Source organism: Amblyomma americanum, chromosome 9, assembly GCF_052857255.1.
Source record: "Amblyomma americanum isolate KBUSLIRL-KWMA chromosome 9, ASM5285725v1, whole genome shotgun sequence".
NCBI classification, from domain to species: Eukaryota; Metazoa; Arthropoda; class Arachnida; order Ixodida; family Ixodidae; genus Amblyomma; species Amblyomma americanum.
In genome coordinates, this window is record NC_135505.1 from 142,114,587 (window position 1) to 142,142,046 (window position 27,460).

The window sequence follows — 27,460 nt, forward strand, 5'->3', positions numbered from 1 at the left end:
GCACTAAGGCCAACAACCGCGCAATAAGCTTCCGCGAAGGAAACAAGCCATCGACGAGCGATCCGCAAACAGGGGCATCTTTCCCGCAGGCGCAAGACGGCTCACTGGGAAGGCATCCCTTGCCCGCATAACTCGGTCACGGTTGTTTCTATCCACCCGGAAGCGCGTGGGATCCGGGGCAGGTCCCCGCGCGCCCTTTCGAGTGTTGCCCTGCCTTTCTATTTCTCACGGCGACTGCGGGGCGTTCCGTCTGCGGCCGGGTACACACCCAGGGAGGAGACCGCGCCGGAGAAGTCCGAACGGACGCACGACCTCGATTGGGCTCCCGGGACCCTCCGTGGCTGGCCTCCAGCACGGGGAAAGCTATAGTGGACGTCATTTGATTATCGACGATCAATTGAAGGCCTTTTAATGTAGGCCAACGCCGACAGAGGCGTGTGTGTGTGTGTGTGTGGGGGGGGGGGGGGGGGGGATCGACCACGCTCCTCCACCACGCGGAAGCTTCGTAAAGCAGACGACACTGTTGCCGCCCGCATTCGAAAGACTATAGCGCAGATGACAGTGAAGCGGGAGTGCCAGAAAACTATATTGACAAAGCTTTTCTGTCCTCGACGGCTTTGCCGGCCTCAACGTTCTCACGGAGTAGCACCGTTTTCGAAACAGATCTGACGTGTGTCCTTCACTGGGAGAACGAGCTGAGCAACTAGGAACCATCTCAACGCAGAAGACCTCCGAACGGAACTTCGCTAAAGCGAACAGCGTGCGCACCGTCGCAGACGATACACTTTGGAAAGCAGACGACTGACAGCGTCGAAAATCGGGTGACGCGCCCGAAGAAAGCAGACGGCACCCACGGCGGGACACGTCCGCAGCAGCAGCAGACGACAATGACGGCGGCCAGCGCGGCAGACGAGGGCCAGACAGCAGACGACGACAGGCCTGTTCCGCATCGGCCAATCAGGCCGGCGGCGGCGGCGGCGCGGAAGGCACCCATGCAGCAGCCAAGAGAGAAGCCCAGGCATCATTTTCCCACGCGGCTCGCGTATTTGTCCCGCACGCCTTTTTGCTCTTCTTTTCGCCGCGGCTGCTCTCTCGCGCTGCGAGCAAACCGGCTTGCCCCGTTACGAAGATTAACAAGAAAACGCCGCCGCCGATCCCAGTGGCCGCCGCCGGCAGCTGCTCGGACCAAGGAGGAGGAGGAGGAGGAGGAGAGAGCTCCGTCGGCAAGAGGTGGCGAGCCGACCAAGAAACATCCAAAAGAGGAGAGAGAGGAGGGGGTAGGCAAAGTTAAATGCCTCGGTTCGGCACGCGGGTTAGTCCGCCGCCGACGCTGCCAAAAGGCCAGTCGAACCCTGTTGCGCAGTGAAGAGGAAGGAGGGGGGGAGAGATGACGTGACTCGAAAGCCTCGCGAGTAGCCGAGGGAAGCGCGCGCTCCCGATCGGCGGTCGCGGTAACCAGCCAATTAAGCGCTCCGAGCGCCGGCGGCGGAGCTCCGGAGGAGGATCATCGCTTCTGAAGAGCGGGGAGGGGGGGGGGGGGGGGGAGCCCTCGGCGCGACGATGTTCCGCGGCCTTTGCGAAAAAAAAAAATACTCAGGTTTCAAGCCTTGACACAAGGATCCTCGTTGCTGCTTCCTTGCTGTAGAAAGTGAAAACGAGAGTTCTGCTCGCTTTCTACCGCTTCGAATGATTAATAACGTTAAGGCTCTTCCAAGAGATGGCACAGTCATTTTTGGGAAGAGGAAAAGGGGGGGGGGGGGGGGGGGTGAGGGAGGCAGTCGCGAATAGGCTCGCGTACTTCTGAAAGAGGCGTTCTCTCTCTCTGTGCAGAACACGACAGCCCTTATTGGAGGAAGCAAGTCTCCAACGTCGTCAGCTGAGCAATGCAAGCAGACGAGGCGACCCCACCGTCTGCTCTCCTCTTCAGCGTCGTCTGCTACGGTCCCGGTGACGTAGCAGCGATCACGTGACAGAACGGGGTAGGTGTGCGTGTCCTTGCGACGAACAGTCCCGCACACGGCGGCGGGGTCGATGAAAAGAAACAACAAACGCGTGTCAAAATCCCCGCGAGAATAAGAAGTCCTCCGTCGCGGCACTTTTCAGAGCCCGAGCCCCGCTTCAAAACAGGTGAGACGGACGTAGAGACCGACGCACAATGCAACGAAAGGGACGGAAGACGCAGACGAATAAGAAGGGGGGGGGGGGGGGGGGGGGAGCCATAGCGACAACAGGAGCCCCTCGCAAACGGGCAGATACAAACAGGCGACGCACGGGAAGAAGGAGGGGGGTATCTTCACAGCTCAGCGACCGACAAAACCGGCAGACGAGGAGGCGCAAGCACAAAACCAAATCAGCCGGGGCCTCAACTAGTCTCCGCGCTGAGGAGAAGCAGCCCCGAGAGAGCAGGCAGGCAGAGCGCGTCCTTCCCCGCGCTCTCCCCCTCGCCGCTACCTGCCTACACGGCACGACAACAACAAACGCCGCAGCAGCAGCAGCAGCCACCGGCAGCCGCTGCCCACCTATGCCAACCTGCCCCGGTCGCCCCCAAAGAAACCCGCGCCGCGCAGCCAGCTCCTCCGCCGAAGATTCTCACGGTCCATTTTCCTCCGACTCTGCCGCTGGAAGGCCCTCCTCCTCCGCGACCTTCTTATTCTTGCCCTTTTCCTCCCCCCCGGTCTCTCACAGCGACCCCTCTCTCCACTGCTCTCCCCCCTCCCTTTCTTCTTCGGCGGCTGCTGCACTGCGATGCCCACCGCCGCCGCCACTGGTCCTGCTGCCCTGCCCCCGAAGAAACGAGCTTACGCGCGAATTGAGGGAGAGACCACGCCGAGGCGGCCCACCGGAGCGCCCCCTCCCAATCTCCCGGTGTCTTGAAATAAAGCTCGCTCAAGTCGCCTCATTTTGGCCACTTCTTGAGCCCCTCCTCTCTTCGCGAAGTTGCGTCGCGCTAACGGAGGACAGACGAACTGCGCGAACTAAGATGTGAAAACGCGCGCGCAAAATCCGAAAGAAAAGAGATACAAGCGCAGTTCGTTATCACTTTCGAAGAGCAGGTCATCGCACTTTCCCCAGTGACGATTAAGCTCGCAAGCGCCGTGACGGTGCCGACTGAAAGTGTTTCCAGCTAGATCAAATGAGCGTGAGAACCCTCGGGGCGTGGAAGATTTGGGCCGCGTGAACGAACAACGTGCTGGTGAACAAAGGAAAATGATCGTTCGCTGTTGCCGATTCCTTTACCTGCCAACTATATCGGGTACAAGACAAGGCAAACAGAAAAGGACACTATGGGCGCTTGTGACAAGGTGAATCCGACGCACCCGTCCCATGTCCCACCACCGCCTTGCCTCAGCTGCCCCATCGGGATATTTTCTTAGGGCCAATACGACCGGAGAGAGTCTACCCCCGGAAGAGAAATGCAAAAAAGAAAAAAAAAATTCGAAAAAGCGAACCACGATCCCGAATAGGGTCAGGCAAAACCGAACCAGCGAACAAAAATGTCCACCAAACAACTCAAATAAGCCCCGGTCCCAGCTGGTCCAAGCTCTATTAGCGCGTGTTACAACAGCAGCCGCCTCGGCACAGAGGCGCCTAGGGCTCTGTGCGACGCGTTAGCCCCAATGAGGGTAAGGGGGGACGGAGCGAGTAGGAGGTGTACGCGTGTGTCTGGTAGAGGGGGAGGGTAAGGTTGGGGGGTGGGGGGTGCAATTATGCGGTTAAGCAGTCGCCACACCTCCCGTATTTGCGTACGGAGCACCGTCCAGGGCCGCGTGCGATGGTGAGGCAAACGAGCACGGCCTCGAACGGAGTCACACACACACACACACGCACACACACTACAGGGCCGTGTCCACCCATAAAGCTGCAACTTCAAGCTCTCCTCTGCGAGCGCCAAAACGACCCCTTTCCCTCTTTTCCAGGTCATTACAGCCTCGCGAGGCTCTCTCTCCAAGCTGGACCGAGGTGTCGATGGTGGTCGGCGGTGTGTGCGCCCCCCGGTAATTACGACATGGTCGGGAGGACACTAACGAGTCGATAACCAGGCCCGCGAATCGTCCCGGAGCGGCGACTTCGACCACCGAGGTGGCGGGGGGGGGGGGGGGGGGGGGGGGGAGAGAGAGCGTGTAATCTACGCTAATCGGAGAGAAAAAAAAAGATATCGATATCTCGAGTGATATCGATTACGCACTTAGCGCCTCATGTAGTGCGCCCGCACACAAAAACACCAAACCCGAGAAGAGACAAAACATAGGCGCCGCCATAATGAGAGTGTTCGGGGGAGAAAACTCACCAGCAGGCGTTGCTGCTGCTTCGTGCCAGGCTTCGATGATCAGAGAGAAGGTACCCTGGAAGAGAGAAAGGGTAGATAGAGGTAATTAGCCTAAATTACCCGGCGTGTTCGATTAACTAGTTCGCTCTGCACTCCATCACTACGCTTACACAGTTGTGCACTCGCAAACTGAGCGCTAAAGCAGCTCCCCCCCTCCCCCAAACTTGTTTGGTCAACATTGACACAAACGACTTCCAGCTGGCCATGTGCGGACATTTTTTTTTCCCCGTTAATTCACAATTTTTGTGGCGCCTTCCTTTCTCCCTAATGATCCCCACTCAGCAACTTGCCTGACTGAGGACAGGCTGTGATCACTTCATTATCAAGCATGCAGGAAGTTTAAGCGTCGAATTTGCCAAGCTCCACAACAGACCATTGCGCTGACTCCTGACATTACCAATCCAACGAAAGATTACCGACGGCCAACCCAGACAGCTGACGCAGTTCTCATACGTCACGTGCAAATCGTGCAGAAACCGATACAGGTTAAAACGGGGCACACTTCGAATTATGAGTATGTGCATGGGTGGGTGGGAGTGTGGGTGTCTGCACCGACTCCTCCCACACGACACAAATAGTTGCTGTAGTTCTCACACGTCACGTGCTAGTCGTGCGGAAACCAATACAGCCTAAATCGGGTCACATTTGGATGACGTGTGTATGTGCGTCAAGCACTTGATTGACAGATAACCTACAGCCGCCAGCTGTGTGTGCAGCCCTCCAACATGACGTAACCCAGCACGAATTAAAGCACTACTGCACTGCACTGAAACGCCAACCCATGCAGCAGTAATAATAATAAGTGGTTTTAATAAATAAACACAAAAACAAAGAAAAGACTTTTGCCGGGCCCGGCATCTGCTATCGTGACTGAAAGCACCCGAGCTGGGGTCAGCGGAAAGAAAGTGGCAGTGAGATGATTAGTTAGAGGGAATGAGAAAGAGGTGAGGGGCAGGGAGAGAAAGGATACGGGTGATGTAGTAGTAGTACAGGGCAGGAGCAGCGGCAGAGGAGGAGGAGTAAAAGACTCACGGGCCAGGAGAACTCGAAGGGAAAGCGGATGGGCGGCCGCGAGGCGTTGAAGAGCGCCCCGTCCGAGCCGGACTGGAGCAGCACGGGCGTGCTGAGCTCCCCGTAGGTGCAGGGCGAGTCGGTGTCCACCGTCTTCTGGTAGTGCTTGAGGCAGACGCGGAAGGAGACGCGGCACGGGCTGCCCGGGCAGGGCACCCCCTCCGACGAAGGGGGCAGCCCCGTCGAGCAGCACGCGCCCTGGGAGTCGCGGTTCGACGGGTTCGAGAACGAGCCCAGCCGCAGCTCGAACACGCCCGAGCCGAGCACCTGCGCACGGTGCGGGGGGAGAGAGGTCACGTGAGCACTCGGCGCAAACAAGTTGCAGTGGTTTATGAAAACAATAACAAAAAGTGGGGACGAGATTCTTGCTAGCCCCGGCATCTGCCATCGATACTGAAGAACCTGAGCTGGGGCAGCGGAAATAAAGGATAGCAGGCAGAATGGAGAAATGAAACGAAAGAGGTGAGGGGACAGAAAGAGAGGATAGGGAGAGAAGTAGTATATACAACTATTCACACAATAAGAAACGTGTCCAGGTTGCGCGCGCGATTAGTACATACAAGTCGCTGGCCTAGTTTGTTTCATCACGAACTAATCACGCGCGCAACCTGTACACAATCATTATTGTATAAATGGTCTTTGTGTATATTACCTCTCCCCCTATCCTCTCTTCCTGTCCCCTCACCTCTTTCATTTCATTAATCCATTCTGCCTGCTATCTTTTATTTCCGCTGCCCCAGCTCAGGTGCTTCAGTATCGATGGCAGACGCCGGGGCTAGCAAAAACCTTTTCCTTCCTTTTTTATTATTATTTTTAATAAACCACTTACTACTACTACTACTACTACTACTACTACTACTACTACTACTACTACTACTACTACAGGCCTACTACTAAACACGCTTTTGCTACGCTATAACAACCACGCATAAGGTGCAACAACTCGACACAAAACAAAAGCACAAAACAATCGCGCACTGGCCGAGAAATACTGTTCGGCTCTCCTTACGGGATTGTTTAGCTTGCGGTAGAGGATTTGTGAAAAATAAAATAAGTCTGAATGTGCGAGAGACAGACGCACAACAGCTCGCAGAACAACGAAAACGCGTTTATATACGCAGCAGCAGACAGCCGTGTGGTCGCAGACGGCAACGAGCTAGAGCAGACGACACTCAACAACTGAACAGCAGACGAACTCTTACAGCAGACGGCGACGTTAGGGAGCTCGCACAATATAGAAACTGCTCGCGCATACGTAACATCCAGCCCCGGTGCAGTATAGCAGCAGGGAATTCCATACGACTGAGAGAGAGGACAACTGGCTAAGCAGACGACAATGTCGAATAAAGCAGACGAAAAGGGGGGAGGGAGGGGGGTTCGGCGACGAAACTGCGTCGAGCAGACGACGATACACGTTTAGTGAAAACGCGGGCAACTATACCATTTAGTGCGACAAGGGATCGCGAACTTGGAGCGAGTGAAAACTGCACGAGCATCGGCGAAGCCAAGTGCGAGTGAGTTCATCACGGCACAGCCCCCTGTGTGATCGCAATAAGCTTACGAAGCGCGGCGCAATCAAAGGTACGCCGTGTGACTTAAGATGAACTCTGGCGAGAGAGCAATACAGACAGAGCGCGTATACATACAAGCGAACAAGCAACAAGGAAAGAAACGTCACTATACCGGAAAACAATCCGCAATCAGGCGTTCAGAGAGAGAGGCATCTCATCTAAGAGAGAACGGTCGCATCCAAGATTGTCGAATCACCACACGAATGAGCTTTTCCCATGAACGAAGCGAGGCAGAACACAACGCGTACACAGAGGAAAAATAAAATCGCACAACGAACACGTTCCACCGGGGTCCGGAAAACGGTCATCGATTATAGCTGGGCAAGAGAGCGCAGGCAGCCGGATAAATGAAGTGTCAAATTAGCAGATTTCCTCGGGGAGGCGCTAGGGACTGAAGAGAAGAAATATGTATATATATATATAAAAGAAAGAAAGCTATAGACTCCGGAGGCCGGAACTTCGCTCCTTTTTACGCGTACGACGAACCTCGCAACCGGACGGTGCAGAAGAAATTCCTGAACCACCTCTCCCCTCCACCCTCTCTACCCGGCATTCCAGCCCACACCACTCTGAACAAAAAAAAAAAACGCGAGGGGGGGGGGGTGCTAAAACCAGAGGGAGAGGGGAAGAAGAAGAAGACTGGTTTACGGCCGAGATTGAAAATTAATAACCGCGCAAGGAACATGCCCGTAATCAGCGAACAAAATCAGTTAAGCGTCGTTTACAAACTGGAAGTAATGGGGGGAGCGAAAGGCCTAAACGACGCTGAAAAACTGGTAATTATCCTGCTACCATACTATGCGGAAAGGAATACGGGAGGCACACAAGATGCCGCGCGAGGACATTGTGTAGTACGCACAGCTACGAGGAAAACCCGGGCGAGTGCAATCCCAATTCATAACGCATTCGACATAGTCGCCAATCGTTCGCTACTTAACGCCGCAATAAGGTCTGTCATCGTCTGCAACCAAGATGGCAGGAGACCACCGTAGGCGCGCGGCCGTCCGGGCATTACGTCCGACGTTTTCAATTGTCACTCCGGTCGGCTCCGACGTGATAAGTTACTGCCTCCATTCTCCGAAGAAACAAAAGGCGACCAGAGAACACAAACGCGCCGCTCGGAAGCTCTCACGCCGGGCCGGTTCGGAACAAGCAGGAGGGAGCCCCGATCGCCCCGTGACACGGTCACTCCGGCGCTGCGCATGCCCTACATCCATCAGCGCCGGTTCCCGAACGCCTACCAGGCGGCGCGCGCGACCCCGAAGAGAGCCGCTAACAACAATGCGGCTTCGCACCGGGTGTTAGCGCTCGGCAACTTTCGCCCGGGTCGCCACTGCGGTTTCGCAGACGCCAGGACCACACAGCGCGACAACCGCAGGCAGACAACACTCGCACGCAAATACACTACTTCACAGGGCAGACGACGGGCAGACGACGCACGTCGGGAAGGGAGAAAAAAAAAAAAGCAGACGACTAACACCCTCCATACGGCGGGTGGCAGCAAAACGGCTGCATTCGCAGACGACGTGACCACTGGCGCTATTTTCTTTTTAACGGATTACGCATACAAAAAAAAGCAACAAGTAACGGCAAAGCGCCGAAAATCACCTACTTTTCCCATGATTTTTGTCGTGTTTTTAATATAAATAATCTGAACAGATAGAAAACGTGACAAGGCGCGAAACGACAGAGGACAATGAGAAAAGCGCGAGGAACACCGGACTATCTTCTGCTGGAGCAAAAAATATGGGAAGCAAGAAAGGGAAAAACAGAGAACACGGAAGATAGGAGAAAGATCACACCGTGGTGCCAGTCTACAGCGCATAAGCGAGATGGACGGCAGAGACTTGTCCTTCTTGTTTAGTTTTCCTTCGACGTGTAAACAAACGCGTCGGCCGCGCAGTCGAGAGGAACGCACAAAAAAAGTGTTGTGTGTGTGTACTTATGTCCGTGTAAGTCTTCCGTGTTTACGTATACGCCGACCGGAGCCGGGTGTCGAGAGACGGTGCCATCACTCGCCACCGCGAGGGGGCGCCACTTCACCAACCGAAACCGACTCGCAGCCGCGCGCACGAAACTCACGTCGCCTTCTCTTCGCCAGCTAAAGCAAATAAAGGACCGTGTGTGTGTAATGAATGTATTCGAAAGGCCCACAGCTGCTTTGCGGGACGACGCCTTTCAACGAATGCCGTTCTTCGCACGCGGCCACCATCGCTGCCCCCCCCCCCCCCCCCCCTTGCTCCTGACGCCAACTGTTTCCCTCTGGTGGCCCGGTCAGGTTCGGCGCCTCTAACGACGGCGTCACGTAGCACGCGGATTCCTTCGGCGCCGACGAGTTTCCACCCGGAGAACAGCGCCGCCACAACCACCACGTTCGGGGTTCAACGACCTATACTCGCCTCAACTGTCTCAAACGTCCCGAACAACAGCACGAACAGCGCTTTCCGGGACTGGTGATTCAAAGTTCGCGCACAAAAAACCGCCCGAAGAGCGAAAGAAACCGCGGTCAAGACGCTTTCTCTCTCTCTGCTTATCAGGCTCCGAGAAGCGTGAGCTGAGTTAAAACAAACCCTTCGGGCTTGTAAACGAAGGGAACCGTTAGCTCCCAACTGGGGCTAGTTGGATTTTTTTTTGTTTATTTGCTTTCGACGCGGAAGAGAAACGCTTTCGAGGCCCGCAGCAGCAAAGAAATCGGTAACGTGTTTAACAAAGCAGTTGCGGTACGTTAACATTGCCACAGTACAGCTGGCTTTTCATAGCAACATGTCCTCAGGCGGCGCCAAACTATACGTAACCTTGCCAGCGCTGCGAATACCGCTGCGAGCACTACGACCTAAATTGGTTTTGGGGGAAAGGAAATGGCGCAGTATCTGTCTCACATCTCGGCGGACACTCCAACCGCGCCGTAAGGGAAGGGATAAATGAGGGACTGAGAGAACAAAGGAAGAAAGAGGTGCCGTATATGGGAAGGCTCCGGAATAATTTCGACCACCTGGGCTGGGGATCTTTAACGTGCACTGACATCGCACAGTACACGGGGGCGCCTTTGCGTTTCGCCTCCATCAAAACGCGGCCGCCGCGGTCGGGGGGTTCGAACCCGGGAACTCCGGATCAGTAGCCGAGCGCCCTCACCACTGGGCCACCGCGGCCGGTAAAATGCAGAATTTTACGCTCGCGCAAAGTAAGGTTACAACAAAACAAGAAACAAAAAAAAATCGCGACGTCTCGAAAATATCAAACGGATATACGAATTACAAAGCTGGATTAACGGTACGCAATGGAAGACAAAAAGAAAGAAAATAGCGGACGAGGTGAGGAGAGGTGGAGCGAAGAAGCGAATGACCCGAACGTGTATGATCGACCGGCTGCCTTTCCACGAACACCGCCGGTCTCCTGAACGCCCGAAGCACACCGTTACGGCCGCGACGTCTGGAGCACAAAACACGCGCGTATACGGGGGAGGCGCGGTGGGGGTTATTGAAGAAATCGACTGAGGAGGGGTGAAGCAGGGTAGGGAGGAGGAGGAGGGGAGACGATCGCCCTCTCGGCCAGAGAAGAAACAAGAGAGCAGCATAAACAAGCGCGCGCCCAGAGCGGCCAGGGTTTCCAGGAAACAAATAACACACAGCGCGTCGACGAGGAGATCCAGTCGCTTCCAACGTGTATAACCCGATGACGGACACAGCGTTCAAACCGCAGGGCTCTTACACACCGGCGCGCAACCCCCCCACCACTCATGGTTTTTCGAGACATCATCGAAGCACAGTACTACACCCGCCGCAAAGGCAGCAAATAAAAGGCGCCCACTTTATAGGTGTACGAGATTATGGAAACAACGATGATGCCCGAGGGAGGGGGGTTCGTTGCTCTCTCGTCTGTAGCGAACTGCCGAGAAGAGGCGGCGATCGCCCAGGGGTAATATAAAGTATATGCGCCGGCCCAACAAAGAGGAGCCGAGAGCCGATCCAGAATCAAACAGGCGCACCGCTATAGAAAAAAAAAAAAGAGGCCTAAACAATGAGCCGCCCACGCGGGCAAAGAAAAAAACAGAACAGAAACGCCGGGCACACGGACTTATTTTTAACGCGCCGGGGGAATCTTTACGCCCTTCTGTTTCTTGTGTTACTTGTTCCCCCTCCTTGTCCTTTCATTGCGTTCAGATTCCCAGAAGAACAGACGTGCCGCTCAGAGCAGCTCGCAAGAAAAAAAAAGAAAGGATTCGTCTGCTCGCGGAGGAGTCTGTCCGTCTGCTTCGCGCCAAATTGAATTCGTCTGCTCCGCGCGCGAAGAGAAGACGACGCAGCGGACATGACAAGTGCGAGATAAGCAGAGCGGTGCGTAGATCGTATACCTTCTTTTGAAGCCTCCCACAAAGTCGGACACTATTACAAAACTATAGGACTTTAGCCGAGTGTCGCACCCCCTTGCGGCAATCGAATGAACCGCATGAAGCTCCTAAATAAACGCCGGCGGAGATTTTTCGCCAGCTAAACATAGGGGAAAAAAAAAAAAACGTCTGCAGGATGCACGCGCATACTTATTTGGAGTTCGGTAACAATAAAGGGAACTAAATATGATAAAACAACGCTTAAATAAAGCAAACGCTTATATAAGCGGGGAGGAGCTCGTCTGCGCCGTCCGCAAAGGCGCGAATTTCGCGAAAAAACTTCATTTTTACGTCACCGAACCCCCCGGCGTCCCGATATCACTCGTCGCAAGGCCAGAACAAGGAAGTCGCCAAACCTCAGCTGCCACCCCGCGAGCGCATATGCAAGAAAGACCGCAAGATAAAAGAACAGCCTAGAAACAAAAAAAGCCAGAGACCGTAAAACAGCCTTATAGTATAGAACCCGAAAACGGCTCTCGCACACTGCAAGGGGTGAACTGAATCTTATTCTCGCGCCAGGCGTTCTCCTTATCGATAGGCGCCCGGTCGAAGGCAAAGCCAATAGGCCCAGAAGCAAGCTGGAGAAAGAAGAGATCGAGAAAGAAAGAAGAAAGGAAAAACAAGCTCACGGGCGGCCGCGCACCCCGCCGGAACACCTGGCGCATATGTGCTACCGCCGCCAAAGCGAGGCCGCGCCAGCGGCAGGGAGCAGATGCCGACACGACACCTGCCACCTTCGGCGCAGCCGACGACGAGCTTGAAATTTCAAATGCGCCGCGCTTTGAGCCGACCGTGAGCAGACGACTGCGTCTAACGTGCGTCAGAAACTTATTCGGCTCGTGAGCGGCAGTTCGGATGGATCATCATCATCAGCCTGACTACACCCACTGCAGGGCAAAGGCCTCTCCCATGTCTCTCCAATTGACCCTCTCCTTTGCCAGATTTGTCCACCCTATGCCTCTAAACTTCCTAATCTCATCCGCCCACCTACCTTTCTGCTGCCCACTGCTACGCTTGCCTTCTCTTGGAATCCACTCCGTTACCCTTAAGGACCAGCGGGCATCTTGCCTTCGCATTACATGCACTGCCCAAGCGCATTTCTTCCTCTAGATTTCGGTTAGGATGGATGGATAACGGCTTTTTACACTTTGTATCGGGTGGCAGCTTGCGCCACCTAGCCTATACTTCCCCCATTATTAATTTATTTTTTTGTTCTTCCTTTTCCTCCAATTTCGCTCTTAAAATGTCCAGTCTGACTATCTTTTTCCCTCTCCAAATTGACCCCTCCTTTGATTTCCTCCACCAATCTTGCAACCTCCCCTTCGTCAATGTCACGCTTTTATGCCGTTTCGTAGCACCAAGGTGGCCAGCAATTCAGTTAGTAATTAGAGTGTTCGGGCGAAGGAAAGGGAAAGCAGGAACGAAGGCTTCGATTAGGCGAAAACCGCGCGCGCGAGCTAATTGAAGCTGCGATGAACTATAGCACTGGACACGAGCAGATCCCAAAAGGTTCAAGTGCAACGGTTCCAGCCGGCATAATTAGGGCTGGGACCGTAGTACGAACGGCGCACGAAAATCCCGGCGACAAGCAAGTTCCGGACTAAACATGTAAGCACACTGAATTGCGAGCACGCAAATGCTTCCACTCGGATGGAACAGAGCGAACCTCAGTTAATCCACTGCGAATGTTCGCAACATTGTGCTCGAAGCGTCTCGAATACACGTGTGATCCGTATTGAACGTAACATGCGGTTGAACGTAATAACCGATTGAACGCTTCACTTAGCATCGCCGGAGATTTCGGAAAGACCGAAATGCCCGAAGTGAACAAACCTCAACCTGTCTTGGCCCGCGGTAACGGCGGACATAAAATGAACACCATACGAAGAGCGTCCACCGCACAAGAGTCGATCCAGGAACTGGTCGATTCGAAACAAAATCAATCAGCTAACAGCCCGTTTCCGAAGAACACAGTACAAAAGCCCACAGCAATGGAGGGACGCGTCCCGCCCTTACTGATACAGCCACGGACGGACTTCATCTACGCACTAGAACGTTACGACACCGGAAGCGGCGGAGAAAGACAACGACGAAAGAATACAAGGCACCAACAGGAATGGACTCTCTTTTTCATAGCGACAAAACAATCGCTGGTTACAAACCCGAACTCTGCGCTAACAAAACGCCTCTTGCGCAGACTCCAAGGACCGACGACGAGTGCAGGAGTGTAGAGTTAAAAGACACAAAAAAAAACTGCCAAGAATTGTTTAAAGCAGCGATAAGGTGAAATACAAAAGAGCGAAAAAAATCGCAAAACGCGGAGCGCGCGCGGGGGCGAACAGATGTTCGCCAATCGGTGCACAGCGCCGCATGCGCGATCTGGCGCGTGGCCCCGTCTTTCGAAGCGGACGCCCACCGATGCGCCGCTGCGGGCGCACACACGTCTACACCTCGCGAGACGATATCTCTGCCGCCGCGGTTTGCGGCGACAAACACGTATATTCCACAAAAAATAAAGAGAACAAAGTCGATCGACGAAAAAAAAAGAAACGCGAGGCAAAGGCGAAAGCTGCGCACTTTCGGGTCCCCCGGAGGACAGACAGTGCGGCGCGTGCCCGGGCTTCTTAACGCAATCTTCGAGACGGCCGAGGTCGGTCCACCTCCGCCACCGTGCAACGCAGTGAAACAAACAGAGCGAAATAAACGTAAACGCCTACGCTCGACCCCGAACTAAGCGCACGCCCCAAGCTATGTAGCAGTGCGGAAGGCTCACGTCGTCCGACGTTACCCGAGCATTATACGACCGCTGGGAGACAAATATCGCGAAGAGAAATATATAAATAGGAAGCCCCGCCGACCGCCACTGACGCCCACGCTGGGACACACCGCAAGACAACCGTTAAAACGTACGCAAGCACTGCAAGTCGGGTTCGTGAATGGAGAGAACCTGATCTTGCCTTATGCCCGAGAGAAATCGGAAGCGTCGGTGGACCGGTGAAAAAGGCGGAATGCCCGCAGGTATACTATCAACGTAGTACGTCCGCCGACTGGAGGCGTTGCAAGTGCCTGCATGTTTCGTAGAAAGGCCGACGTCCAGGGCGGGACTGCTTGGAAAGAGCGGTTTGTTCGAGACGAAATAACTTCTACCCTTTCATAACCGCGGCCGCCAGTATAGGCTTGTAGGTTTCGGCGACCAAAGAGTCGCCAAGACGAAATGCTCCCTATCTATGCCAGGCAAACGAAGTCGCTTATGCGAACGGCTAATAAACCCGAAGCATTCAAAAATGACGAAGCTGAAAACACGTACACCTCAGTTCGAGACTCGAAACCTTACAAACAGTGGAGCTCCGTCTAATCCTGTTAGAATCAGCAGTCAAGTCGCCTAAAGGCGAGGAATCTATATCCAGTCTTAGACGCGTTACGAAGTGCGAGGCGAAGACGCCGCCGCGGAGCCAAAGAATCAGCGCGGCCAGAGCTGTCTACAAATTCGCCGGAGGATTCCGCCGTTATTCCAACAATCCCTTCTCATCCACCGCATCCCTCGATATCGGACCAGGGGGGCCAAAGTTGCTACCGGGGCCTCTCTCTCGGGGGACAGCCTCCTTGTCGTCTTCTCGGTACAGGGCGCGCGAGAAAGAGAGGTGAGAGGTTTATTTCCAAACCCCTTCTTCTCATTCTTGCAACCCCGAGCTGCGGGTCGAGCGATGCTCCTGTGAGAGAGAGAGACGCGCCGTGCCTCCACGACCAGCCGCCGCCGCCACAGAAGAAGCAGAAAGAGGCTCGAGCCCTGGGGCTTCAAAAATAGAGCCGCCCTCTCTCTCGCCGGCGCCCCGAGGGCACCACCACGCAGGAGCACCGCAACCGGCGACGACAAAAGGGTGGAGCCGCGAGGAACTCCGAAGAACCGCTCCGGAGGATGAACGAGACCGCGGTGCATACGCGGGCTCTCTCTGTACGATGTGCACGGCCCGACGGACGCGTGGTGTCGCGTATATGTCACAATAAGCAAAGGAGAGGTCGTGCAGTTGCGCCATCAACACGTTAGCGGAGCTTATAAAAGTGGTCGATAGACAGTCTGTAGGCATCTCATACACTATTGCCTTCATATATAGATATTTCCTTTTGTCAATCCATAGTCTATAGGTTGTCCACAGACAAAAGTCCATTAAATGTGTATAGCCATAAATCTATATACTGTCTAGGATTTGTTTTGCCTATAGACTGCTCTGTAGGGTTTGTATATAGAGATATCTATAGACTTTATAGAAAAAAGTGCAAAGAAATTTTTTGTAAGGGTTAGATCTTCGATGCTACAGCACACGCGTTACAAGCCCGCGCGAGATACGCCGTTATCCACGCCGAAACACGGCTTCTTCACCCGTACGTTCGCTTCTCCACGCCACTTTCCGAACGCAGTTCACGTTCACGGCAAACTGCACCGCCCCGCTCCGCTAGAATTTCGAGTAAAACCGCAGAATTTGCAGATAAGCGAGTCAGTCAAGATTTTTTAGCGCTTCCGTAAAATTAGACCCGCGCACTGTGCACCTCCGCCTTCTTGTTTGGCGATCAGCTTGCAAACGCGGCCGCCAAACTGAAAAGAATTCATCCAAGGGGCGGCTGCGACCGCATATATATGATGTTGGCGGCAGACATTATGACTGAAGCTTTACGGCGTTTAAACAGAGTTCCGGGGCGCCTTTAAATGCCAGTACAGGCGATGGTTTACTGCGGTTCAACGCGCCTCAACCCAAACAAACTTTGCCGACTTGCACGAAATATCGTAGAAAGAGGATGCGAACGACCTATGCCTACGGAACAGTTCATCGCTACAGGAGATGAGGAAACGAGAACGATCTCATCTCACACACAGCCGTACGCGGACCGCCTCGTCCGTTTCACGGCAAAATTATCGGACCAAACGACGCTTAATTGAAAAAAACACGTCCACACACCGAAAGAGCCCCGACAGGAAGGAGGCAACTTCGCAGACGGTTTCTGTTTCGAGCCGATTGATGCGGAAAAAACTTTGCTAATCTTAAAAAGCAAAGCCATCCGACGATTGAGATTAAGGCCACTCGTTTACAACCGCGTCGGAGAAGGCACGCACCGCAAAAAACAGTCGGCATATCATTGACGTCTATATGAGCAATAAGACCGTTCCGTCGTTCGTAGACTGGAAAGGCGCCTTCCAAACGGCCCTGTACAGCTGTCTAGCGCTGATAACACGCTCCCAAGATGGATGCATGAAACAGTAAGAAGCCACTGGAGGGCACTATAGGCCTCTGCCGCATGGTCAGCTCTTCTATGACCTCGTTCGAAAAGTGGACTCCCATCCTGGGCGAGATTCAATTCCCACGGGAGGCCGCCGCGATCGCGGAAACGTAACACCGTCCTCCGCCGCGGAGCGATATACCCTCTGCACACGGCCGCCAAACAGAAACACTGCACATCGAAGCTCGTTCGCTGCGGAGCGAGCCGGGGGTGGGTGTCACACGTCAGCGCGAGTCCTGCCTTTCTGCCAGGCGGCTCTTTAAAACCTTTCGCCGATGCCAATTCGATCTTGCGCAACAAGGAGCCGAGAGGGAAGCAAAGCGGGGGGCGACACGGGACGGATGAGGGGTGAACTGCGGGGCTCGGCTCGGTTCAAAGACCCGAGTCGACTGTTTTCCGAAGCAACGACGGCAGCGCGGTGGTGGCGGGGAGTTCTTTACGCTCAACGACGCCGGGGGCTGCCGTCACCTTAGCGACCTTCCTACGCGAGGCGCAAAAGCTCGAAATGGGACTGCGACATTTTGCACAACGGAAACATCGTTAAGCGAACGTGGCAACTGCCTCCATCTTCCAATAGTCTGTGATCAAGCAGAACACGACAGTGTACCTGAAAACACGCCCGGAGCACTCGGAGATGCATCTCCCAACGGTGCTAACCTCAAGGCGAAGGTGACGACGCTACAGCTGAGGTAAATCTGCAGTTGGGGCGAGCGGAACTGTCCGTACAGCGACAGCTATAGGAAGAACCCCGCATTCAGAACTTGGATTATTTTTCAAGTTAAAAGCTTACAGCATTCTCCTTAGCGTGAAGGGCACACGAGCTACGGCTATAGACGACGGTAGTGGGAGAAACAGAGCACGTCGACTCTCGGGAAACTATTACTGGCAGAAGCTCGGCAAAGCTCTGGCTACCAATCCGGTAATTATGCGGTTGCGTACAGGCATCGGCAATGCGAAGGGCAACACTCGGTTCAAAGTCTAGCCCGAAATTTGTTGTTAATTTCACAAGGAACATGAAAAAAAAAAGATTGCATTAAGGGGATTGTGGGCGTGGAGCAAAACTGCTCGCAGAAAATACAGCCCATTAATGGTAGCTGCCAAGTGATCTCCCACAGCATCAGCGTTGCCCTCTCGTAATGCTTCGACCTGTACCTCACTCTGACCAGGGACACGAAAAGAGTAGCGAAACAGGACTCACCAGAAGGGGTTGTTGCAGGAGGCAGAGTAAAACCAGGAGTAGGAGATGGGTCCGCAGGCAGTTGGAGGAAGGCGTCTGCCGCCTCGTCGCCCACCACGACAGGGTCGGAGGCGGGCTGGACGTGGAGGAGGACGACCGCGTCTTCGACGGCGCCGTGTCGGGGACTCGGCGGTGTTGGGACGAACAGGGATGGTTCCGCGGGTGGGGCAGCGGAGGGGACCGTCGCTGCTGCCTCCAACCGCTAGGCATCGCCGCCGCCTCGTCGACGACGCTAGACTCCCGACTCAGCTGCCGCCACTGACTCCGGCTACTCGAGGTCGCCGTTCGCGACGCCAGGTACACCGTCATGGGCGTCGCACCGGGCAGTTCCGTGGCCGAACAGCAGCGCACCGCGCTATCGTCCACGGCTTCGGCCGCCGTCGACATCTCGGCCGGCGGAGGGCTTCTCCGCCGCTCCTGCGATCTACTCGCGTACCACATCGCGGCCACTTCTCGGGGCGGTGGCGGCGTTATCGAGCCAGGCCGGAACGAAAGCGTCTTGAATCAAAAGAACTCCGATGCCTCCTCGCTCTCTACACGGGAAAAGAAAATAACAACAAAAACGGCACTTTCCGACGCGTTACTCTTGTTTTAATAAGTGTTCGGCAGCCCCTTTCGTCAACAAAACACGCACGATGCCCTGTCGCTAGCTTCCCTTTCCACGCCTGTCAGTGCCGGCTCTCGGAGAAGGCGCGACGCGGTCTTTGCGTGGAAGCGGCGAGTCGCGCGCGATAGTAGCCGCATCGCGATTTCTTGCGCGCGCGAACGAAAAAAAAAAAAGAACGAAAGCAGAACAAACGTGACGGGATCAGGCAAATTGTAATCCACGATCACACATTCACATCCACGCAGCACCAAATCCGAGTGCGAAGACGACCGGCGACTCCGTTGCAACGGGGCGGAGGAGCAGCGATAATCCACAGGGTTGGCACACACGCTTGGCTACCGGCGACCGGAGTCCGTGGTGCCGCGTGACCGCCGGCGCGCTACAGCAGCAACGGTCGCGCGTCGCATCCTCGACGTTGGGTAGCAGCAGACGACACAAACACAAGCGAAGCACACTGGGGCGTTGCGCAGACGATGCTGGCTGCACGCTGGACTTTTTTTGCGAACAAAAGGGAAAAAAATCGCCGCGCTCGCGCGCTTTGAAGCGCCGTCGTCGGCTCGGAGGAGAGAAAAATCGCGGGCGCGACGGACGTAGCGCCCTCGGCCGAATCCAGTGCGCGTGTGGGGAGCGAAAACGCCGACCAGCCGCTCTTATGCGACGCCCTCTCCCTCGGCCGCCGCCGAAGACGAGGCCCGTCTTGTTCTTCCCCTCCTCCTCGCCCAAAAGACGCCGCGGAGGAGGAGGAGGAGGGCACTCCTCCGCGCGCTCTCCCTCTCCCCCCTTTGGAAAGCAACGCGCGGATGAGGAGAGCGCGCCGCCCTTGCCCGCGGCAGATGGCGCGCACTGACCAATGCACACCGGAGCTGAGAGGAAAAGCAGCGTCACGCGTTCTCTCCGCTATCCCTCCTCACCGTATTCGAGAGAGAGGAGAACAGGAAAGGAGAACACCCAACGTGCGCGGGGTACGTTCGGCAAGCCCTCAGTCGGCGTCCGGACGCCGTAGAGGCAGGGTGGATGAGTGCCGCTAGAAGACCAGTTTTCGAGAAAACTGTGTTACCGCACAATGTGAACATTATCCGAGGCCAATTCATTTAAGCGAGTGTTAGGCAGCTACTTCGCCTGCGACGTCATAAGTGACAGCTGCGGCAGTAATAGCACATCGCAGGAGGTAGTCGATGCATGGTACTGAATGAATTCGGCTTCGGCGAAGTCAGAGATTGAATGCAAGAACTGTCAGATATAGCTTCAAGGACCCAATGTTCTTCTGGAATCATCGAAGAGATACCCGCCGCGGCAACTCAGTGGTTAGAGCGCTCGGCTACTGATCCGGAGCTCCCGGGTTAGAACCCCACCGCGGCGGCTGCGTTCTTATGGAGGCAAAACGCTAAGGCGCCCGTGTGCTGTGCGATGTCAGTGCGCGTTAAAGATCCCCAGGTGGTCGAAATTATTCCGGAGCCCTCCACTACGGCACCTCTTCCTTTCTTTCACTCCTTCGTTTATCCCTTCCCTTACGGCGCGGTTCAGGTGTCCGCCGATATATGAGACAGATACCGCGCCATTTCCTTTCCCCAAAAACCAATCACTACTAAGCATCGAAGAGCTACGGGTGAACATTCAGTTCTCCCAACCCGAAACAATGCGTAAGTTTACAAAAGTCCTTGGCGAAAGATTCGAAAAGAATGGCACTGCACCCAAAAGCGGGCCCACCTTCAAATCAGCGCTTCCTATGCACGCTTCGGTTCACCACTGCCAGAAGAGAACGAAAACGCAGACAACGAAGCAAGAAAACCTCGTCGCCCTATAGCCGTGCTACACGGTGTTCCACCTCCGTCACAAAATCTCGCCATGACGCAAAACGAAGCCCTCACGGGCAAAGTGAAGAAGACACGCGAGCACAGGCCAGCAAGGACTCATCACAAGGATGCGGCGTCCAGTCTCCTTTTTTGCAGCACATGCCACGCTGGCTCTCGACACGCGAGAGCGAATGAAATGTAGTTTGATCTAGCTGGAAACACTGGAAGCCATCCTCAGCGGCCACTCGGCAGCACTGATCGCTCGCGGACGGATGCGTTGAGAGCAGATGGATTCCTGGTGCGAGTGAGATGATTCCAAGTGAGCCTAGCCGGGAGAGAGACGGTAAAATGAGGTTAGGAAATTTTCAGGCAGATGAGGTTATAATTACGAAATTAACCGCGACGTCATGGAAATCGGCGACCGCCATTGGCTGGAGGGCATGCTCCCAGGGACATCTGTCGCTTGGCTCTCGAGTTGCACTTGACTGCGACGTACGACAGGGCCGTGGTAGAAGAGATCGCTGAAGAGGCGTTATGTTCCGGTTCAAAAATAAGGCGGCTAAGTACCGTGAATAGACGTCGCATTTTTTTTCCTCCACGAAATAGGAGTAGCCGCGCGCGGATACATTAACCGAGAAACTAAAAAAAATGCAGACAGTGGCAAGATCGCCTAAGCAACTGCCTGCTTTCCTCCGCGTACGAAGCTGGTTGTGCGAACAATAACGAAATATCTCGTCGGGCGAGGGTCCGTAGTTTCCCCACACGAGACAAGCAAAACGCAGCGAAACCTGCGCACTGCACACACGTGCGCAGTGAGGTGAAACAGAACCCCCCCCCCCCGCTTTTCTCTCTCTCTCTCCTTCTCTCTCTCTCTCTCTCTCTTTCGAGCGTAATTTCCCAAAAACTGCAAAAAAATACAAATCCGAAGCGGCACGGCAGGAATGCCACGATTCGAGCAGCTCCAATTATACTCAACGTTTACCTAGCGTCGTTTAGTGGAAAGAAGATAAACAAAAAAGAAACAAAACAAGCAGGAGGAGGAAGAAGACCGTCTTGTTTACAGCGTTTCCCGAAAACGCCGGCGGAAAACCGCACACACTCCGCACCGAGAGAAGGCATTCAATGCAAATTTGCCCGGGCACGAACAAGAAGACGAGGAAATAGAAAAAAACGACATAATGAAAGAAAAGAAAAGGAAGAAAGGATCGCGGGAGCTGCTCTGACGCAAGCGACCCGCACTGCGCCGCGACACCTCGGCCGTCATCAACGCGCCACACGGGAGACAATGGAAGCTGTGTCCAGTAGGCGCCGCCGAGAGAGGAAGCTAGCAGACGACACGCGTGCGGGGGTCGGAAGGAAAAAAAAGAAGACAGGCGAGGACCCAAGAAGCAGACGACGGCACAGAAAGACGCGTAATTGCCAGCCGCGTACAGCGGGGACGACGTTATAAGGAGGTGCGAGTTCATAAACAAGTTTACCACGAGAGAGCTCCTTTCTTAGCCCGTCGTTGGTGCAGCAGCTTCGAACAACCCTCAAAACCTGCAATCGTTCCTCGGCAGAAGACCGCTAAGGACAGCTTTAGGGAACGGTACACGCGATCCAGCGCTGAGTAAACAGCGCGTCGCGAACTAAACAGCGCGGTTATTTGTGAGCGGAAAACAACAGCTGGCTAGCTAGCTGGTTTGTAATGAACGTTATCAACGTGGGCCGAGCTAAGTACAGTTAACGCGCTAGCAGAACAAAAAGTGTCACAGCCTTTAACGCTGCCGTTCGTGTGGCAAGGAAGGCGACAGAGACGCGCCGAAAATACCTTCAAGGGTTCAGTTGACAGCATTGTCAACTTCTCTTCCGTGCGTGAAATGGTGGTGGTGAAAATACGCGAAAATTACGAACCGCGCGCCATCTTTCGTCGCCTGCGATACCTAGCAGAATGCCCGTGGTTTAAAATAACGTGCTCCCTAAAAAAAAAAAACAAAGAGAAAGCCTGCTATCGACGGCGTTCTAATCGGTATATGCTACGCACTGATACCTAATACGCGGCTATTCCGCATCCTGATGGCAGCGGCACAGGCCTGTTCCTCCACATCGACGAAAATTCGAAAGGAGCAGTTCGATCGAGAACCTTCCTCCATGCTGCCTTCTCGAGAAAATTTAAGTAATTTAACTCCGAAAGCGAAAATGCCCCGTAGCCTAACCTCCGCAACCGTGCGAGAAAAAAAAAGAAAAAAAAACACCTAAGCAGTTAGTGCGAAGACTGCTCGAACAGAACAGAGTTGTTCGCGCAACACCGCACAGCTGGCTTTTCCACTGCGCTCCTGTGTTGTGCAAGGCAGCCGACCTATCATCCTCGGCCCGGCTCGGGGCCAGGTGCCGCATCGATTCCGTTCAAATTCCATTGTATTCAGGTTCCATGGCATTACAGTACCCGTCGAGAGAAAATTACAGGGTAGGTAAAAAGTTCCCAGGCCACGGGGCCTGCTTTTGAGCAGTGTTTTCGGGCGGTTACGACAAATCTGTGTAGAGGGTAGGATAAGTAACATTGTCACCTCGGGAAACCTTGATAGATTTATTGACAACTTAAGTTCCAGGAATACGCCCCTGAAAAGCAGAAAACGTGGAGTTGGAAGTTTTGAACAACCCAGTACATCACAATTAACTGTTATGTGCAAACAGGACTCACGAAAAGGCTTGGAATTCAACTGAGGCGAGCGCAGTGAGATACTGAAGGGATATTGACAGAGTGAGCCTTGCGAGACACGTAGATGGCAGCGTGCATAAGAGAATACAAATTAGTGATGTCCCGCCTCAAATGAAACACGTAGCCAAGCGCGACTGGTTAAGGTGTGCAGATGACAGTAGGGTAATCAAACGCGGATCGGGTGTCCAGTTATCGTGGCAGGAGGCAGGGCTAATTGGATACCAACGGGAAAGGCCCCTGTGGCCGTCAGCTACTCTCTCCCCTCGGGCACCGTGTGAACGTGGGTAGAACAGTAGTTTCTGGCTACGAACTACAAAGTCGGCAGCGCCTACCCCGCGTGTCATCTCTAAACCAATCCGACGTTAAAACCAGCTTCAACTACTCCCCAATCGATTTGTAGCGAATTCTACGGCCATGACCGTGAAGTTGGGCCTATTCGCCGATTTCTACTCGGTGCCATGTGGACAATATGTATAAAGAAGCTTCGCTGAGCCATTTTACACCCCTTGTCACACTTCCATATCGGCAAATTTTCTCGTCCGCGGCACTTCCCCACGCGGCTTCCACGACACGAGCGCCATCTTTCCGGCCGAAACAGAATTACGGCGGAACAGCACGCATGAATGGGCGTCCATACTATCAAGTAAAGGGCTCCAGACGGTCTCCGGTTGTAAGCCGAGTGCTTGTACAGAGCTCTCCTGGGTTTGTTCACAATATTATTTTTGTCTGCGTACCTGTGCCCTTTCCACAGGTCTACTTATACAGTCGGCAACAAGTTGACGGTTATGTGCCTCCGCGGCAAGAATTTCACTTACCTGCGGTCAATCAAGCTGATCGACTGAAATACTTGCAGGTACGAGGGGCTGTGCATGCTCCGCCCGAAAAAAGTATCGATAGTACTAAAAAACTGGGCCGCGAGGCAGCGTACAGGTGCCCACAAAAGTTTTCGGAATAATAATAATAATAATAGTAGTTGGTTTTTTGGGGAAAGGAAGTGGCGCAGTATCTGTCTCATATATCGTTGGACACCTGAACCGCGCCGTAAGGGAAGGGATAAAGGAGGGAGTGAAAGAAGAAAGGAAGAAGAGGTGCCGTAGTGGAGGGCTCCGGAATAATTTCGACCACCTGGGGATCTTTAACGTGCACTGACATCGCACAGCACACGGCCGCCTTAGCGTTTTGCCTTCATAAAAACGCAGCCGCCCCGGTCGGGTTCGAACCCGACCGGGGCGCCGAAATCAAGAAAAGTGTCTATTTCCTCACTAGCTAGAAGTGCAGCCAAGCACTGAGGGGTGCACTGTGCAGGTCGCGCAACGAACTACAAAGCACACCCTTCTGATCATGGCTGCATGTTGGCGCTGCGCAATAACCAGGCCTTGTGTCAATTATCGTGTTCCGAAAACTTTTGTGGGCACCTGTACATAAAATTGTTCCCCAGCACGTATATGTCCCGTAAACTTTTCCTGCCAACCGTACACTGCCCACGGGCGCACGTTTCACGAAAGCAGCAGGCACTAGCAAAAATCTTTCGAACCACCAGCGAATGGCCTATCGCGGCAAGGTCGCCAGAAACTGATCGAACCGAACCCGTCACATCCGAACGCCCCGGAACCGGAAGTGGGTCAGTGAAGAGAGGCCGGAAGTAATTTGCCGCACGTTTTGGGGATGTCGCCCGATTCACGAGCGGTGCATATATGGCATACACAGACCACTGTTGCACAACGGAAATTTGGGGCCAAACCGAAAATCGACGCGTGACATACGCAGAAAGACAGACACCCCTTTTGCAAGGGGGCGAAAGGGTGCAGACGTAGCGAGCAGACGCCCCCAATTAGACAGACACTCACGTAACGACGTGCCGTTGAGTGCAGCGCCTCTCGGCAATCGTTCTTGCGCGGCTGTTAGCTCAAGAGGACAGGGACCTGGAACTACTCCACCCCCAATTACGGGATCAAAGGGACGAACCGCGGTAGCCTGCGAATAGACCACGAGCAAAGCAGACACCCCTCTTCTCGCGGGGTGAAGACGCAACAGGAAGATAAAAGGGAAGTGGCGAGGGGGACGCCGTGCAAGTAATCGCGGCAATCATGGGATATAACAAATGCGTGGATGGGGAACAGATGCCAACTAGGTGGCGCTTAAAAATAAAATAAAAATAAAAACAATACGAGGAAATAGATCACCGCTTGACGGGAGCAACGGGTTGTGCAAACCGATCCGTCTCCATTACGGACAGGCCACACACTGCAGAGGAGCGGTGTTCGCACAGGGTTACGTGAAATGCGATTTCTGAAAAACCGCCGGGGGGGGGGGGGGGGGGGGGGGGAGAGAGAGAAAATGGCTCTTAAGTTCTGTCGAAACATCGTGATCGTCCCAATGTGCCGCGTTTGCAACCCCGAGTTCGGTGAGACAAATGTATACAGGAAGAACTGGGAACAGAGTGCTTTTAAACCACCTCCGGCTTTTACTACAGCGCATTATATTTGTTTAGTTTCTCGCTAAGCCAGCTACAGGACAGCGCTAGTCGCACTGCGCGTCGGACATCTGCCAGAAACAACTTACCCCGTTACTTTTGCGCCGTCGGCGCACAGTAAAGCTTCGCACAAAGGAGAGTTCACGCGCGCACAAGAGTGTTAGAGCAATCCCACTGTTCTACTCAATTGCCGTTGCCCGCGTGGTAACGCCGCATAGGTCGCTGCTACAACGCATGAAAGCTACAAGGAGATGCTATACACCGACTCACCCCCAAAGCAGCAGCTCCTTTGCCACAGGATGACCACAAGTGGCGCAGTCCCGAAGTTGAGGAAGGCCGTTAAGCGGCGAGTAATTCCCCTTCGACAGCCCTGCGTCGACCCCGTTCTTGAGTATGCAGGTAGATCAGGTCTCCCTCATTTCACGTATCCCTCACTAAACTCCACAGAATCTGAGATGCGATTAACGTTATTTAGAAGGTCGTTACAGCGATGCTCAGAGACTGTGCGCATTTCTCGGATACGCGTGACGTATAGGTGCAACAGCTGTTATGCGGGTTAGAATTCAGACGCATAAGCAACTACAAGAGAATCGAGCACCAAACACAGGGCTAAACGATTTTTTTTCTCCTTTGCTTTCCTATTTATGCTCCACGCCTTAAAAAAAATGAAAGAGGTTAGGTTTGATTACGTTCACAGGGCTCGCCCTCCCGAAGATTCACGCGGGCTATGATGGACGCCGCAGTGGAGGGTTCCGGATATGAATATCGACCACCTGCAGGGATTTTTTGTTTAACGTGCACTGACATCTCACTGAACACGGGTGAGTCTTTCGCGCCTCACCCCCAACCGAAATGCGGCCGAAATTCAATCCCGCAACTCTGACCTCAGCTGCCGAACGCAAAAGCCACTGAGCAATCGGTTTACGCATGTGTTAAATGTATAAAAAATGTAGTTCACACGGTTTGCGTTTGACGCATATAGTTTAAGTTCATTATAAAAAAAGTTAAAGGCATCCGGTGATTACTTCGTTATATCCGTAGCTTCGCTATAGCCCGTGTCGACAGGGCTTCCAAGGGGAATGGTCATTCCTTCGTTATGTCATCTATTTCGTTATAACGAGGTTCGACTGTATATGCTCTCGTTGTTCAAAAGCGAGGGAAATGATCAAGGGTGCTTCTTCTCCCAAAAAAACAGGCTCAGCTGAAACGGTACGCTTTGCAGTATACATCAAATGGAGTGGCACATGCAGTGGACAGATGTCGAAAATAAAGGCGTGGTGGTGGTGGAGGGCGGGGGGGGGGGGGGGGGGGGGCAACAGTGGCGACATCTGCATTGCGAAGACGGAGCACGAAAACAAAGCGGAATGCTACGCGCAGAACGCGCTGAGAACCAGTTTTTTTCCCAGCCCTTTGTCTCACTCGAACGCAACCGTCACACGCGTCGAAGTACGCCAGGAATCCGAAAAACTGAGAAACAGAAGAAGAAAAAAATAAGGAGCCAGAAAATGGAGGCAGTTCGGAACGTGCCTGGCCAGCAGAGAGGGTGCGCGGACAATGATGGGGGGGTCATCTCGGAACCTGCAACGCGCAATTTCTTTTATACAGTTCTTTATTGCGTTTTCCTCTATCTTTTAATTTCCGTTCTCTCGACGCAAAATTCCCGGCCCGTGAGCGAGAATTACGTGGCCGGCGGCGAGGCTGGTTTTTCCCGTAAAACTGGATTTTCTTTCCGCCTTTCGCACACCCGCTTACACATTGCATGCGCGCACATACTGCATGCATAGGGCGTACAAAAGGTGAAAAAAAGTAATAAAACGAATACAGTTCCCCCCCCCCCCCCCCCTCTCCATTGGCGACGAATAGCGCGCATGCAAAATCTATACAACCGTGCCCCTCAAAGGTCGCCAAAGGGTTCTGAAAGCCCACGCGCAAGAGGCGACGATTGAAATGAAGGGGAAAAAGAGAGTCGACTCTGTAAGGGCCGCGTAACAGAGAAGAAAGAACGGACAGACGTAGCGGACCCCC

The 27,460-nt window shown here is 54.0% G+C and overlaps 1 protein-coding gene across 1 annotated transcript in view; it reads right to left on the minus strand.

The window, feature by feature from the left end:
• LOC144104667 (uncharacterized) overlaps positions 1 to 19,096 on the minus strand; it is a 39,915-nt gene extending 20,819 nt beyond the window's left edge. Inside the window, exons 1-3 of the mRNA XM_077637807.1 lie at positions 17,826 to 19,096; positions 5,360 to 5,665; positions 4,289 to 4,343 (exon numbers count right to left, since the gene is read on the minus strand). Of these exons, the coding sequence (XP_077493933.1) occupies positions 4,289 to 4,343; positions 5,360 to 5,665; positions 17,826 to 18,305 (841 nt within the window). The 5' untranslated portion in view covers positions 18,306 to 19,096. The remainder of the gene's footprint in view (positions 1 to 4,288; positions 4,344 to 5,359; positions 5,666 to 17,825) is intronic.
• Positions 19,097 to 27,460: the final 8,364 nt, after the last annotated feature.